Consider the following 17,798-nt stretch of genomic DNA (forward strand, 5'->3'; position numbering starts at 1 on the left):
ACACACTACACAGTCTTCCCCTTTCAGACTGTGAGCCCACTGTTGGGTAGGGACTGTCTCTATATGTTGCCAATTTGTACTTCCCAAGCGCTTTGTACAGTGCTCTGCACATAGTAAGCGCTCAATAAATACGATTGATGATAATGATGATGATGGTGTGGAATCTCGAGATAGATTTGGGCTTGGGTTTTCTTCTCTTTCAGTTTACTAAATCTGTTCAAAATTGAAATCATCCATTAAGAATCAAAGCAAAACATCAGAGAAGAATAAAACTTTGTCAGGAAAAGAGTAAAACTCCAGGGAATTTAGAAAGTTTTCTTGGTTCTCTGGTTCTCAAACTATTCCTCTTCTCTGATCCCTGTTATCCTCTTGGTAACATCAGTGCTTCTGGTCACTTCCAAAAGAAGAAAGGAAGAGTAGGGAAGGATTTCCAGGTTGCTGAGAAAGGGAAGACCGATATTTGTTTTCTTTTTGGAACTCATTTCACAAAGCTAAAATCATAGCTCTTCTTCTCTAAGGTTTGGACTTGAAAGAGAAAAGGTGATAAGGAAGAGGGGATGTATTTTTTACAATGTGGTCTCAGGAAGGCTGGGGAAAGAGGAGGGTCAGGGAAATAGAACCAATTTAGAGATCTTCCATGTTACTAAGAAGCGCATGTTTTGTTTTCCTTGTTTTATTCTGAAAAACCTTCACACTTCCATTGTTAGATGCATGAGCACTCATTCTGCATGCCTGTAAGTGCGTTTGTGTATAGGTGAGTTTATATGTGTGCTGTTGTGTGATGGGGAGTTGATGAAATTTCTGTGCATGACTCTGGCATTGGGGTGCTTTGTTCCCTGCAGACAAGCTGTGATTACTTAATCCCCCTTGCAGACTTTGGCCAGTCCTGTGAAAGTGACATGATGTAGTGTGGTGGGAAAAATAACAACTAGTAGCAAGTGAGGATAAAATGAAACACTTTCTAATGCTTCCTTTTCAGAATTTGTATTATTGGCTAACTTCACTGTTGCTCCATTTTCCTGAACTTGCTTCTGCCATAGAAAACCTAGGCACCATGCAGTTCACACTGTGATCACCTCCTTCATACTTGACAAGCTACCCAGGTTCATGCTGACAAATGTTTGGAGGGAAGATCTAGACTCTGAAAGCGTCGTGACTTTTTCCTGACAGAGAAGACACATTTTAGGTCCAGAAATTTATGTACTTACATTGCTAAAATAAACTAATGCTAATGAAGGAAATCAATCAGTCACATGTGACTGAATTCATTCTTTCTGGGTTCTCAAATATCCATGAATTTCAGACCATCCTGTTTGTGATTTTCCTTGTGATATACCTAGTAGCCTTGATAGGAAACTCCCTCTTAGTGTTGGTCTCCTCAGTGGACCCTGCCCTTCAAACCCCCATGTACTTTTTCCTCAGGAGTCTGTCCCTTATGGATATCGGCTACACCACTGTCATCATCCCCAAAATGCTCAGCAATTTCCTGTCGAAGAATCAAAGTATTTCCTTTGGTGGGTGTGCAGCCCAGATGTATTTCTCCTTCTTTCTCGGGGGCTCAGAGTGCTGGATCCTGACATTGATGGCTTATGACAGACAGGTCGCCATCTGTGACCCGCTCCGCTATTCACTCGTTATGAACTGGAGACGCTGTCTTCAGCTGTCCTTGGCTTCCTGGCTATCAGGGATTCCCGTGGCAACAGTACAGACTACAATGATGTTTACATTCCCCTTCTGTGGGCCTAATGTAATTAACCATTTCTTCTGCGATGGCCCCCCTCTCTTAGAGCTGGTGTGCACAGACACCTTCGCGTTTGAAGTGTATAGTGTCACGGCGACTGTGACTTTTCTGATGTTCCCCTTGGGAATGATCATTGTATCTTATGTCCAAATTCTTGTCACCATTGTGAAGATGTCCTCTGCCGAGGGCCGGCACAAAGCCTTTTCCACCTGCTCGTCCCACCTTATTGTGGTCTCACTGTTCTTCGGGGTTGCGAGTTTGACCTATCTCCGAGTCAAATCCTCCTACTCTCCTGAGACCAAGAAGCTGCTTTCTCTCTCCTATACTGTCTTCACTCCCATGCTAAATCCCCTGATCTACAGTCTGAGGAATCAAGAGGTTAAAGGTGCCCTGAAGAGAATTTTGGGTAAAAAAGATATTTTGCCATGATCTGGGAGTTTCTGATTTGTGAAGATGACTTTTTTGTAGAGGTATCACCACTGTAAAGATGTAGTCACTGTTACTTAGCATATTCCCATCTTTATTATTCACTGAGGGCTCAATGTGTGCAGGGAATATTCTAGGTTCCTTGAAAGGCCCATGGAAGAGTAAATCTGTTCTCAGAGTTAAAATGCCCCAAACCAGAACAAACTCAGAATAGATAAGGCTAGCAAGAGATAAAACGTTCAGAACAGGAGACCCAAAAAATTGGACATTTTCCCCATCAATTAGTGGTATTTACTAAGGGCTTAAGTTGTGCAGAACACGAGGCTAAAGTTTTGTATCATTAAATAATTAATATGTCTTAATGTTCTATAGATTTATTTGAAAGTATGGAGAAAGGATCATAAAAGTATGCTTTAGGAGTTCCTGGGAGCTGAAGATTGGGTTGATTTTTCATCCATCAGGCAAGTTCCTCTAGTCTTGATCCACTCCTGCTAACGGGACAACTACACTGTTCTTTTTGAGAATACTCCCTCGATTGCACTTAAACGGATGATGACATTTCTTAACATCCAACTACTGGGCCTGATTTTTGAAGCAAAACCATAAGTGAAGTGACAGCTAATAATTTTCGGCACTCAACAAAGCTCAAAGCAAGTACTCATCTCATTCCAAAAAAATAAATATCAATCCTTTTGAATATCAACACCTAGTGATCAACTGTTTATTCAGTTCCTTTTATCAGGCCATTTTGAAATGGTATTTGTTAAGTATTTATTCTGAGCTTGGCACCATAATAAGCACTGAGAAACATGCCAGTTGTTCAAATTGGCCACTGGCCATGTTCCACATGGGGCTAACACTCAAACACCATTTCACAGATGTGGTAACTGAGACACAGAGAAGCGAAAGTGACTTGCCCAAGGCCACACTGCAGAAAATGCAGAACTGGTTTTAAAACCTAGATCCTTCTGAACCCCAGACCCATGGGCTATCCACTAGGTCACTTTGCTTTTCAAATCAGTTTATTAAACCTGGTTGTGCCTATCATGTTTTGGGTGAGGTTATCAAATAGTAGATTGAAATGTGGCTGCTCATTAGAAAGATTTCAGCATCCTCAAGTTGGTCTCATCAAATTGGCTGATGCTTGATGGACCACACCAGTTTGTGGCCTCTCATTGGAGAGAACTCATCATCACTGTTCAGTTCTCTGTCCAGGTAGATATTAGGTGACCGTGCTGGTTTGAGCCTTCTCAGAGGTGGAGTCACTAAGGATTTACTAAAAATATCCATAAATTAAAAGGTAGTCTTGAAGCCTGTTAATCCAGGCTGAAAAGATTTTAATTGATCTTTACCATCCACTCAAATTAAAACTAATTGCTAAAAAAGTGAAACATCCAAAAGCAACTTATGCATAATGGAACCTAACACTCACAGTTGGTCAATTAGCAAAATATTGCAAAGTAGGCCTAAAGGGAAGGACACCAAAGTGAGAATGGAGACCAAAGATTCAGAGAGATTATGACTTTAAGAAAGAAGCCACCAGCTACTTGTTCTGGAGATTGAAAACAGAATTTGTTGGTGACCAGGTAAGTAATTATTTGGAAAATGAGTGACATTGCTTGGACGTCAAGCTTAGATTTTGTCCGACCTGATTGTCTTTTTTTCCCCATCGTTTAGTATAGTACCTTGCAAACAGGAAGTACTTAACAAATACCATTAAAAAAATCAGAAAGTAACTTCATAACCCAATAATCTTAATAGAGGACACAATATCTAGTGAAAGCTCTATTATTCAAGATGGATTTGGTGTCACAGATTTTTACATTATCATCAACGGCGACATCTACATTCCCTTCAACTTTAACCCCATGTTGCAACCTCACAAATCTGAAGCAGTAACTCCCCATTCTCTATTTCTGGGTGGCAACCTCTCAGTTTTGTATAATCAATAATTTTGAATTACCTATGCCTCTACTGAATTTAGAGTAGACTATTTTTCACTTCTTTGATTAAACCTGAAAGTATTACGGGAGAAGCGCCATCCCTGTTTGATTTGGTTCAATTTTGGTTGACACAGCTGATTGATGTTGACATTAAAGATTATGACTAGTAAGTGTAATTGTGATCACAGCAATCCATTTTTAGATATACAAGCATCTTCATTTCCCAGAATTCAATCTGATGGTTGGGATTTGTGACACCCTAAAATAGAATAAAGAGGGAATTATTTTCCCTGGCCTAGAAGGGAGAATTTTCTTTGGTTCAGGTGAACAAAAAACACCAATTTCAAGGCTGGGTGTGGGGCATTGTTTTACTTTTTTCCACTCATAGGTATAATTTATTAAAAACAATAATAATAATATTAGTACTTGTTAAGTACTTACTATGTGCCAAGCACTGTTGTAAGCATTAGACTAGATACATAGTTGGGCACAGTCCCTATCCCATATTAGGTTCACATTCTTAATCCCCATTTTTTACAGATGAGATAACTAGGGCCCAGAGAAGTGAAGTGACTTGCCCGAGGTCATACAGCAGAGAAGTGATGGATTTGGAATTAGAACCCATGACCCTCTAACTGCCAGTTCCATACTCTATTCACCACACCATGCTGCTTCTCAAGCTTGCTTGCTGTTTTGCCTTAAGACCAATGCTGTTTATTAGGAGAGCACACTGAAACCTTAGTGATGATAAATGCTTAGATATAGAGCACACTCCTGCAGCACTGTAATCTGATTTCTGTTATTGTTGATTTCCATATCTGCTTTTCTTTGAAAAACTGAATACCAAAATTAATCAGTGGTTTTTGTTGAGCAAGTACTGTTTGCAGAAGTACTTAACTGTACTTAACACTAAAGAAAACACAATTCAATAGAACTGGAAGACAACCCCGGATGCCAAGGATTTTAAAATCCACAGGAGAGTCTATCTGTCCTTAATCAACTGAAGAAAAGTTAAGTACTGAATGAATAGGTAATACAAAATATAATAATCAGAAATAAATCATCCATAGTGTGTAACAAATTCTGAGCAGTTTTTTCTCACCCAGTCTCCAAACTTTTGAAGACAGAAATAAACATAATAATGTCATAAAAAATCCCACTAAGGATTCAGTTTCATAATCTATATGATATTTCTAATGTGAATACAATGAAGAACTCCAACAGTTGTCTATCTAGTTTAAATTCAGGCAAAATTTAGATGATATTTTCCTTTTATACAGATTTTGGAGGCAAGGCTTTTTAAAAATCAAAATCCCTACAAGCTCAGGCAAACACATTTTACACTTTATCCCCAATGTGCACAATTTAAAATGAAAGGATTTCACAATATCTTTTAAGTGTAAAAAATACAAGCATCTCATGGGCATGACATCCTACCAAAACTTTCCATATTTCTATAAAGAATGATAAACAAAAGAATAATACTTCCTTTGTTGTGAGAAATGGTCTTGGGACCTCCTCTCAGGGGTCACACCAAAACTGCAAAGAGACCTTATCATCCAGAACATGAGTCTTTCAAATCAACCAGGGCAGAGCAATCCTTCTTCAAGAGGCAGGTAATTTTCTCAATAAAGCGTTCATCGTGCATGATTAAATTGTTTAGAAAGGACACCCAGCCAAGAAATGGCAGATGTGGCTTCTAATCCTGAATCTCTCCCTTCTCCTTTTCCCCTTTTCCTATTTATAACTTTTTTAGCTCTTTTGATTCTCACAGTAATGTTAGGAGGATTGAAAAGACCATAGTAGTAAAATCCTCTAGACTGTATGCACTTTGTGGGCAGAGGAAATGCCTGCCAAATCTGTTAAGTTGTACTCTCCCAAGGGCTTAGATTGTACTCTCTGAATAAAGTAAGCACTCAGCAAATACGATTGATTGATTAGCATCAGTACTTGGTGAATACCATCTTTGCACAATGCATTGTTTTAGGCACTGGATGTGGAATTATAAAGGAAGGATAAAATGTGATTTTTTGCTTTTCAGGAGGTTTCAAACTAGTGAGGGAGATAGGTCCAGTAGAAAAGCATGAACCTCTTGCAACACTAGATGAGCCAGGTGTGTAAAATATCCATGTGCAACTAACAGAAATGTAAAAGAATACAACCAAATCTGAAGGTAGTTGAGTGAGACAGTGTGGAAAGGAATATTATGGGAATGGGTATTGAGGGAAGAGCTCATGTAGTGGTTGGATTTGTTGAGCTTGAAGAAGTGGCAGATATCTGGCTTGGGGAAAAATGCTACTTTATGGGCAAGTAAAGCAGAAAGGTTTTCTTGAGCTGCATCGAGGGAATGATTTAGGATGACAACAGTTGTCAGAGAGCCGGGAAATACACACTCAAAATATTTCATTTTCTATTAGTGATGATAAGTGACCCTGCAGATTTCCAAGGAATGGAGTGCCACCATCCAATGTGTTGAAGAGAAGTGACTTGCTGTTCGGTATAAAATATAAAAACGACTAAATTTCTCCTAGAAACAGAAATGGTTGTCACACACTACACAGTTTTGGAATGGAGTCTCAAGATAGATTTGGGATTTTATTTTCTCCTTTCCTTTCATTTTACTAAAGCTATTACAAAATGAAATCCTACATTGACATAAAAAACTAAAATGTCAGAAACAACAATAAACCTTTGTTAGGGAAAGAGTAAGACTCTAGGAAGTTCAGAGGGTTTTCTGGGTTCCCTGCTTTTCAAACTATTCCTCCTCTCCCTGCCCAGTAATCAATTTGTTAGCATCTGTCCTTCTTGTCATTTCCAAAAGAAGAAAGGAAGAGTATGGAAGGATTTCCAAGTTTCTGAGATGGGGAAGACCAATATTTTTCTTTTTGGAATCTGTTTCATAGAGCTAAAAATCATAGCTCTACTTTCCTATGGATAGGACTTGAAATAGAAAAGGTGATAAGGAAGAGGGAGTGGATTTGTAACAATGTAGACAAAGGAAGGCTGGGGGAAGAGGAGGGGCAGAGACACAGGGAATCAACTTGGGGATCTTCCGTGTTGCTAAGAAGCACATTTATTTGTGTATCTGTGTATTTCAATCGTATTTCTTGAGAGCTTACTGTGTGCAGAGCACTGTACTAAGCGCTTGGGAAGTACAAGTTGGCAACATGTGCATGTGTGAAAATCTTTAACCCTGCATTGTTAGGCACATCAGCACCCAGCCTATGTGCATGTTTGTAAATGTGTTAATAGGTGGCTTTCTGTGTTCATTCAATCATATTTATTGAGCACTTACTGTGTGCTTGAGAAGTGCTTGAGAAGTACAAGTCGGCAACATATAGAGATGGTCCCTACCCAACAGCGAGCTCACAGTCTTGAAGGGGGAGACAGACAACAAAACAAAACATATTAACAAAATAAAATAAATAGAATAAATATGTACAAGTAAAATACATAGAGTAATAAAGATGTACAAACATATATACATATATACAGGTGCTATGGGGAGGGGAAGTAGGTAAGGCGGGGGGGATGGGGAGGGGGAGAGGAAGGAGGGGACTCAGTGTGGGAAGGCCTCCTGGAGGAGGTGAGCTCTCAGGAGGGCCTTGAAGGGAGGAAGAGAGCTAGCTTGGCAGATGTGCAGAGGGAGGGCATTCCGGGCCAGGGGGAGGACGTGGGGCAGGGGTCAATGGCGGGATAGGCAAGAACATCCATCCTCGTCCATCCCTACCCGTACCCACAATGTGTGTGTGGTGTGTGTGTGTGTGTGTGTGTGTGTGTGTGTGGTGTGTGTGTGTGTGTGTGTGAAGGGGAGCTGAGGAGATTTCTATGAGGGAGTCATGCATTTGGGTCCTTTGTTCCCTGCAGACAAGCTGTGACTAGTTATTTAATGAAATTCAATTTTATTATTTAATTAATGAAGATGACAGGATATAGTGTGGTGGGAAAAATGTGGGTTCAATATTGAGAAGCATTAGTAGCAAATGAAGATAAAATGAAACACTTTCTTATCATTCCTTTGCAGAATTTGTATTAATGGCTATCTTCACCACTTCCCCAGTTTCCTGAACTTGCTTCTACTCAAAGAGAACCTAGACACTATGTATTCCAACATCACCTCCTTGATCCAGGGCTAAACAAGTTACCATGTGCAAAGCACTGTTCTAAGCACTGGGGAGGTTACAAGGTGATCAGATTGACCCACAGGGGGCTCATAGTCTTAATCCCCATTTTCCAGATGAGGTCACTGAGGCCCAGAGAAGTTAAGTGACTTGTCCAAAGTCACACAGCTGACAATTGGAGGAGCCGGGATGTGAACACATGACCTCTGACTCCAAAGCCCGGGCTCTTTCCACTGAGCCACGCTGAGGGAATACTGTGAGCTCCCCATGGGACAACCTGATGACCTTGTAACCTCCCCAGCACTTAGAATAGTGCTTTGCACATAGTAAGTGTTCTCTATCCCCCCCATCTTGCCTCCTTCCCTTCCCCACAGCACCTGTATATATGTATACATGTTTGTACATATTTATTACTCTATTTATTTATTTTACTTTACATGTCTATTCTATTTATTTTATTTTGTTAGCATGTTTGGTTTTGTTCTCTGTCTCCCCCTTCTAGACTGTGAGCCCACTGTTGGGTAGGGACTGTCTCTATATGTTGCCAACTTGTACTTCCCAAGCTCTTAGTACAGTGCTCTGCACACAGTAAGCACTCAATAAATATGATTGATTGATTGATTGATTCATTAATGCTATTATTATTATTATTATTATTATTGTTATTATTATCCCTGGCTGGCCCCAGGTTAGGCGACCATCCCCCTCCTGGGCCGGGGCGAGCCCTCGGGCTCACCCCCAGGCAGTGTCATTCTTCCATGGGGATGGGCCTCCCCAGCTGATGTCCAGCTGATGTCCAGCAGGATTAGGACCCCCTTGGTACCCCCCATGGTGCCCCCCGGGCCCTCAAGATGTGCTCCAGCACCACGTGGGTCACCGCCGGGCTGGACCGGGGGTCAGGAGGACGCCCCCAACCCAAGCTTCACAGACCCTGGGCCACCGAGGAGCACCGTGGCTCAGCAGAAAGAGCCCGGGCTTTGGAGTCAGAGATCAGGGGTTCAAATACTGGCTCCACCAGTTGTCAGCTATGTGACTTTGGGCAAGTCACTTATCTTCTCTGGGCCTCAGTTCCCTCATCTGGAAAATGGGGATTAATAATAATAATAATGACATTTATTAAGCGCTTGCTATGTGCAAAGCACTGTTCTAAGCGCTGGGGAAGTTACAAAGTGATCAGGTTGTCCCACGGGGGGCTCACAGTCTTAATCCCCACTAAGCCACACATTATTATTATTAAATCCTGGCCCCCACAATTGTCAGTTGGGTGACTTTGGGCAAGTCACTTCATTTCTCTGGGCCTCAGTTCCCTCATCTGTAAAATGGGGATGAAGACTGTGAGCCCCCCCTTGGGACAACCTGATCACCTTGTAACTTCCCCAGCGCTTAGAACAGTGCTTTGCACATAGTAAGCGCTTAATAAATGCCATTATTATTATTATTATTATTATTATTAAATCCCGGCTCCACCAGTTGTCAGCTGAGTGACTTTGGGCAAGTCACCTCACTTCTCTGGGCCTCAGTTCCCTCATCTGTCAAATGGGGATGAAGACTGTGAGCTCCCCATGAGACAACCTGATCACCTTGTAACCTCCCCAGCGCTTAGAACAGTGCTTTGTACATAGTTAAGCGCTTAATGAATACCATGGTGAGGGAGGAGGAGGAGGAAGAGGTGAAGAAGGAGGATCATCCACATGGGCCCCCGTGCCCCCGCAGCCCAGGCTCCACCTCAAGGGTCCCAGGGCCATGGCTCCTGGCAGGAGGAGACGAAATGCAGAGGGGTGAGGGGGCACAGGGGTGGGAGGGGAAAGGGGCCCACTTGCCCCGCAGCAACTGCTCACTGCTTTCCATCCCCTCCCCTGCCAGATGGAGGGTCAATGAAAACAGAAATAATAATAATAATAATAATAATAATAATAATAATAACAACATTTATTAAGCACTTACTATGTGCAAAGCACTGTTCTAAGCGCTGGGGAGGTTACAAAGTGATCATTTTGTCCCACGGGGGGCTCACAGTCTTCATCCCCATTTTACCAATGGGGTAACTGAGGCCCAGAGAAGTGAAGTGACTTGCCCAAAGTCACACAGCTGACAATTGGCAGAGCCAGGATTTGAACCCATGACCCCTGACTCCAAAGCCCGTGCTCTTTCCCCTGAGCCATGCTGCTTCTCTAATATTCTTAATACTTTTTATTAGCCCCTAATGTGTTTCATATACTTTTAAATGCAAGTGAAGATTTCTGTTGTCATTAAATTCATTAATAAGTGTCATGTAACATGTATTCTGTAAAGCATTTTGGTTCATTGGAACTGTTTCCAGTCCCCTGGACCACTCATCCACTCCATCTTCCCTAGGATTTATGCAAGTCACTCTGGAATATTTGATATTTACACACAAAATCTACATCAATATTTACTCGCATGTTCCCAGGAACATGGACAGGGAACGTGTCTGCTAATTCTGTTTTTTTGTAGTCTCCCAAGTACTTATCGCAGTGTTTTGCACACAGTAAGTGCTTAATAAATACCATTGATTGATGTTAAATGTGACGCAGTAGAAACCGAATCAAGGATTAGTGCCTGATTCATATAAATGTCAATCTCTCCCTCTAGGCTGTATTCATTCATTCAGTCATATTTATTGAGCACTTAATGTGTGCAGAACACTGTACTAAGCACTTGGAAAGTACAATACAGCAATAAAGAGAGACAGTCCCTGTCCATAACGGGCTCACAGATATCAACAGCCTAGAAGCTTGTTGTGGGCAGGCAATGTTTCTACCAACTCTGTAGTATTGAACTTGGCCTATGTGTTTATTACAGTGCTCTGCACATAGTAAGTGCTCAAGAATTACCATTGATTATGATGATAATGACAATGATAATTCGGTCTACCTCAATTGCTGGCTTATGCTTTGCCTTACAGTAAATGAATCCCATAGTTAATATCCTCGTAGATTGCCTGATACAATTCCATGAAAACTTCCCTAGTGAAGCCATACCTAAAGCAGTGCAGTTGCTAAGTGTTGATGATGATGATGACGATGATGATGATCTTAAATGACTGCATTCACTGGGAAGCAGCATGGTGAAGTGGATAGACTACAGGCCTGGGAATCAGAAGGTCATGGGTTCTAATCCCCGCCCCGCCACTTGTCTACTGTGTGACCTTGGGCAAATCACTTCATTTCTCTGGGTCTCAGTTATCTCATCTGTAAAATGGGGATTAAGACCGGGAGCCCCATGTGGGACAGCGACTGTGTCTAACCTGATTTGCTTGTATTCACCCCAACACATAGTACAGTGGCTGGCACAAAGTAAGCACTTAAGAAATACTACAATTATTAATATATTGGCCAAATCATTTATTCATTCATTCATTCAATTGTATTTATTGAGCGCTTACTGTGTGCAGAGCACTGTACTAAGCTTTTGGGAAGTACAAGTTGGCAACATATAGAGACTGTCCCTACCCAACAACGGGCTCACAGTCTAGAGGGGGGAGACAGATAACAAAACAAAACATGTGGACAGGTGTCAAGTCTTCAGACTAAATAGAAGTAAAGCTAGATGCACATCATTAACAAAATAAATAGAATAGTGAATATGTCCAAGTAAAATAAATAGAGTAATAAATCTGTACAAACATATATATAGGTGCTGTGGGGAGGGGAAGGAGGTAGGGCGGGGGGTTGGGGAGGGGGAGAGGAAAGAAGGGGCTCAGTCTGGGAGCTCCTTATAGGCAGGGAGCATGTCTACCAATACTTTTATGTTGTACTCTCCCAAGTGCTTAGTCCAGTGCTCTGCATACATTATATATGTAATTATACATATATATGTATGATTTGAAGGTTAACATTAGACTTGGGCAGATGTTTCTACTATTGGCCCAGACTGATGTATCTTCGTAAGTGAATTTCAGAATGTGGAGATTTCCTTTCCTCTCTCAATATATGCTTCTGATTACACCTTCTGCCTTAAACCAATTCTCTTAGGATACCTAAATTACTACTTTCCCCAGAAGTACCCTTTTTCTGGAGCAACACAGTGGAATGATGTGTGATTTCTTTTTTTTTCAACCACCTTGGAGACACAGATCATTCATTCATTAATTCAATCATATTTATTGAGAGCTTACTGTGTGCAGAGCACTGTAGTAAGCGCTTGGAAAGTACAATTTGGCAACAGAGACAACAGAGACAACAGACAACAGACAAGAATTTGGCAGCAGATACAGTCCTTACCCAACAACGGGCTCACAATCTAGAAGGGGGAGACAGACAACAAAACAAAACAAGTAGACAGGTGTCAATACCATCACAACAAATAGAATTATAGCTATATACACATCATTAATAAAATAAATAGAGTAATATGTATGTACAAATATACACAAATGCTGTGGGGAGGGGAAGGGGGTAGGGTAGAGGGAGGGAGTGGGGGCTATGGGGAGGGGAGGAGGAGCAGGGGAAATCAGACTGGGAAGGCCTCCTGGAGGAGGTGAGCTCTCAATAAGGCTTTGAAGGGAGGAAGAGAGCTAGTTTGGCGGATATGTGAAGGGAGGCATTCTCGGCCAGAGGTAGGACGTAGATGAGGAGTCAACAGTGGGACAGGCGATGAACGAGGCACAGAGAGGAGGTTAGCGGCAGAGGAGCAGAGTGTGCAGACTAGGCTGGAGAAAGAGAGAAGGGAGGTGAGGTAGGAGGAGGAAAAGTGATGGGGAGCTCTAAAGCCCATAGTGAGGAGTTTTTGTTTCATGTGAATAAAAAAAAAATAGTATTTGTTAAGTGCTTACTATGTGTAAAGCACTGTTCTAAGCACTGGGGAGGTTACAAGGTGATCAGGTTGTCCCATGTGGGGCTCACAGTTTTAACCCCATTTTACAGATGAGGCGACTGAGGCCCAGAGAAGTTAAGTGACTTGTCCAAAGTCACACAGCTGACAGCTGGCAGAGCCAGAATTTGAACCCATGACCTTTGATTCCAAAGCCCGGGCTCTTTCCACTGAGCCACGCTGCTTCTCTAAGATCAAGATCACTTACCTTGCTTGTTCTCCTCCTCCTACCTGGATCTGAGTCCTGGTTACCTAGCAAAGACTAAGCTCTGAGTGAAGTGGTAGTGTTCCCTGGGCAGAGATTTCAATAGTCACTAAAACCATTTTCCATCGCCTCCCTCTCTCTGACTCTGATTCCCTTTCTTACCTTTTTCTCCCCATTCCCTAACTTTGGATCACTGGCCTGAGATATGGGACTGCAACTCTCATGGCAGATATACACTACTGTTACAAGACTCTAGAAGTATTAGTTCTGCCTGAGAGGTTCAACTCCTGCAACTAGTCGGTTGCACAAGTATTTGTGTGGATTTGATCCCATATGGTTTTCTTCTGAAAAAAATCTTTTAAAAAATTATATCTGCCTAAACAGGCTTATTAATCAAATAATTCTATTTGGTTCTTTGGATAAGAATAAAGATTATAAAAGGAAACTTAAACAAAATACACTGAGGAGTCCGTTTGAGTCAGGCTCAATGTAGCTTATTCACTACTTACTCTTTCTCTCCTTAGAAAATGAATGATTAAATGTAACTGCTGAGCAAATAGAAGTTAAAGTAGGTTCCAATATATTGGATAAAGGACCCCTTTTGCATGTGAAATGGTCTGCAGACAGTGCAGAGATTCCATTTTTTGACACAAGGCTATTCTGGACACGAAAGAGTGAGTATTGAAGGCATGTCTATACAGCCTTGGGGGCTTGAGGTGATTGAGATAGCCAGGAATAAGAGTTTCTTGGTGTCAGTACATGATGATCTATTCGGAAAACAGCTTCCTTAGTTCATGTGATCTCATTCCCTTGGTGAACTCATTTGCACCAACAGCTTCAACTATCATCTCTACGCAGAGGACACCCAAATTTACATCTCCTCCCCTGTTCTCTCTCCCTCCTTCTAGGCTTGTATCTCCTCCTGCCTTCAGGACACTTCTACCTGGATGCCCTCCTGCCACCTAAAGCTCAACATGTCCAAGAATGAGATCCTTATCTTCCCTTCCAAACCCTATCCTCTCCCCGACTTTCCCATCACTGTGGACAGCACTGCCATCCTTCCCTTCTCACAAGTCCGCAATCTTGGTGTCATCCTTGATTCTGCACTGTCATTCACCCCACACATCCAATCTGGTACCAAAGCCTGCTAGTCTCACCTTCCCAACAACGCCAAGATCTGCCCTTTCCTCTCCCTTCAAACCACTACCTTGTTGGTTCAATTTCTCATCCTATCCGGACCAGATTACTGCATCAGCCTCCTTTCTGATCTCCCATCCTCCTGTCTCTCCTCACTTCAGTCTATTCTTCACTCTGCTGCCCGGATTATCTTTCTACAGAAATGCTCTGGGCATGTCACTTCACTCCTCAAAAATCTCCAGTTGTTGCCTATCAACCTTTGCATGAAGCAAAAACTCCTCACTAACAGCTTCAAAGCTCTCCATCACCTCAACCCCTCCTACCTCACCTCCTTTCTCTCCTGCTACAGCCCAGCCCACACACTGCTCCTCTGCCACTAACCTCCTCACTATGCCTTGTTCTCACCTGTCCTGCCATTGACCCCTGACCCACGTCCTACCTCTGGCCTGGAATGTCCCCCCTCCACACATCTGACAAACTAGCTCTTTTCCTCCTTTCAAAGCCCTACTTAGAGCTCATGTCCTCCAAGAGGCCGTTCCAAACTGAGCCTCCCTTTTCCTCTCCTCCTTCTCCCCTCCCCATCACCCCTCCCTCCCTCTGCCTTACCCCCTTCCCCTCCTCACAGTTCTTATGTACATTTTTACATATTTATTATTACTCTACTCATTTTATTAATGATGTTTACATAGCTATAATTCTATTTATTCTGATGGTATTGACACCTGTCTATTTGTTTAGTTTTGTTGTCTGTCTCCCCTTTCTAGACTGTGAGCCCATTGTTGGGTAGGAACTGTCTCTATATGTTGCCGATTTGTACTTCCCAAGAGTACAGTGCTCTGCACACAGTAAACGCTCAATAAATATGATTGAATGAATAAATGTGATCGCCTAACAAAGGAATCTTTGTGATAGAAACTTTTTCAGGGCAACAGTCACCTCCTTATTTCTCAGACTATATATCATGGGGTTAAATACTGGTGCTACAATGGTGTAGAACAAAGACAGAAATTTATCTACATCCTCCGAGTGGCTTGACTTAGGCCATAGATATGTGATGGTAGCGGATCCAAAGAACAAGGTGACAACAATGAGGTGGGAAGAACAGGTGGAGAAGGCTTTGCACCTCCCCGTGGCCGAAGGTAACTTCAGGATGGTGGAGATGATTTTGACATAGGACACGAGTATCAAGAGAAATGGGGCTGTTACAAAAAGCAGGACTACAGCATAGACTGAGAGTTGATTTGTAGATGTGTCCCCACAGGCCAGCCTAAGTACTGGTGGGATATCGCAGAAAAAATGGTTCAGCTTGTTGGAATCACAGAAGGGAAGGGAGAATATCTGACCTGTCTGCCCTATCTGGACTGGAATGCCACTGATCCAGGAAGCAGCTGCCAGCAGGACACACACGTTATGGCTCATGATGATTGGATACCGCAGCGGGTTACATATGGCCATGTAACGATCGTATGCCATCACAGCCAGGAGAAAGCACTCCGTGGCTCCAAGAATTAGGAGGAAGCACATCTGTGTAGCACATGAAAGGAAAGAAATAGTTCCATCCTGTGCCTGGAGACTCATCAGCATTCTGGGTAGAGTTACGGATGTATAACAGATTTCCAAGAAGGAGAGGTTCCTAAGGAAAAAGTACATGGGTTTGTGGAGAGTTTGATCTGTTTTGGTTATTATAATTATGAGTCCATTTCCTGCCAGGATGATCATGTAGCTAAAAAAGAAAATCCCAAAGAGGAATTCTCTCAATTTGGGAAGATCCAGAAATCCCAGGAGAACAAATTCTTCTACAGTCAGATTTCCCTTCTCCATTTCTTCTAAATTATTCAGCTGTGAAAAGGACAAAATCAGGATGTTTGAATGAAAGCATGTTGCCAATGCACATGGGCATCCTGTACTCCCAAATCCCAGAAAAAATCAGTTAATTCTTTTCCAATAGATATCACTATTATTTACAGTGTATGCTCCTATATATTCTATCTCTTCTGAACAACCTCCCGCTCACTGTTGTCCCTAAAAAAATATTTGTAGAAGGAATTAATGTGAATGAGGGGGAAGCTGAGTAGCAGTGGTCAGACTGATTGAAAACCTCAGGGTGCAGGTGGCTGCCACTCCCTGTTATTCTCTCAAGCAATCTACCAAATAATACTCTGCACCTTCAGTTGTGTTCTATGCACACAAGTCTTTTCGGTTTTACACTACAGAAGAAGGTCACACCTCTGCCCCTCCACCTACTACACACTTCAGAACAGGAAACCCACTCTCGCACACAGATGAAGGTAACTGTTTCTCCTCCTATGTGAAGGAAATCATTGGGCTCCTAACTCATAAACAGTGGAAATTTGGGAAACATTCATAGATTTAGAATATACCATTTAATCTTTTGTTATATTAAGACTGCCTAATTACTGATGAGACTAACAGCGGATTTAAAAATTATGATTTTGCTAAGTGCTTACTGTGTGCCAGGCACTGTACTAAGCGCTTGAATAGATAATTGGGTTGGACACAGTCTCTGTCCCATATAGGACTTGGAGTATTAATCCCCATTTTACAGATGTGGAAACGAGGCCCAGAAAAATTAAGTAACTTGCCAAGGACACACTGCAGATAAGTGGCAGAGCCAGGATTAGAACCCAGGTCTTTATGACGTCCAGGTCCATGCTTTATCTACTAGGTCAGCTTTTTAATGCTTCATGCTCAGAGGTTTGCCTTTTTGTCATGAACTGATACTACTAGTAATGGGTGACAATGGAGGATGAAGATTTGGCGTGGTGGGGATTGGGATCATCTGCCCTCAGCCCTCTAGACTTTAAGCTCATTATGGGCAGGGAACATGTCTGCTAATTCTATTGTATTAGCACAGTGCTCTGTACACAGTAGGTGCTCAATAAATACCATTGATTGATTGGTGATATGACATGGACACCAGTGAATGATGTCTGTGACAAATCTGCATATTCTAAGTGATGTCCATAGTCTGGGACAGACCCAGCGTAGGACAGGGGAAGAATCTGAGTTATGGTAATTATTAGGGAGCAAAGAAAGGCAGTGGTGCTACAGTGGTACTAAATCCACGTTAATTTTAAAATGTTCCCTAGATAAAATCTGCATAATTAAAAAAAATGCACACAATGCACCCCTTGAAATTTAGGACTTCTAGTAAAGTAATCAGATATATTTATATCATGGGTGTCTCTAATGATTTTTTTTTAGTTTTCATTTTATTTATTTTAAAGAATCAGTAAAGATGTCAATCCCCTTATGGTGTGTGTATGTGTGGGAAGGAGATCGGAGGCAAGGAGGAGGGAAATGGGGGAGTCAAAATACACAGTCCAACATCCTTTCTTGCTGTACCTCATGTAAAGGAAAACAGTCTAGCC

General features: G+C 42.0%; 2 protein-coding genes across 2 annotated transcripts; one reads left to right on the plus strand and one right to left on the minus strand.

Moving 5' to 3' along the window:
- Positions 1-985: 985 nt before the first annotated feature.
- On the plus strand, positions 986-2,170 carry LOC119944026 (olfactory receptor 10A7-like). Its single transcript, XM_038765254.1, has one exon. It carries the CDS (start codon positions 1,226-1,228, stop codon positions 2,168-2,170), a length of 945 nt encoding a protein of 314 aa, XP_038621182.1. The 5' UTR covers positions 986-1,225.
- A 13,124-nt stretch (positions 2,171-15,294) lies between these two features.
- On the minus strand, positions 15,295-16,263 carry LOC119944027 (olfactory receptor 10AG1-like). The gene has a single exon (XM_038765255.1). The coding sequence runs from the start codon at positions 16,225-16,227 to the stop codon at positions 15,295-15,297; it is 933 nt and encodes a 310-aa protein (XP_038621183.1). The 5' UTR covers positions 16,228-16,263.
- Positions 16,264-17,798: the final 1,535 nt, after the last annotated feature.

Source organism: Tachyglossus aculeatus, chromosome 22, assembly GCF_015852505.1.
Source record: "Tachyglossus aculeatus isolate mTacAcu1 chromosome 22, mTacAcu1.pri, whole genome shotgun sequence".
NCBI classification, from domain to species: domain Eukaryota; kingdom Metazoa; phylum Chordata; class Mammalia; order Monotremata; family Tachyglossidae; genus Tachyglossus; species Tachyglossus aculeatus.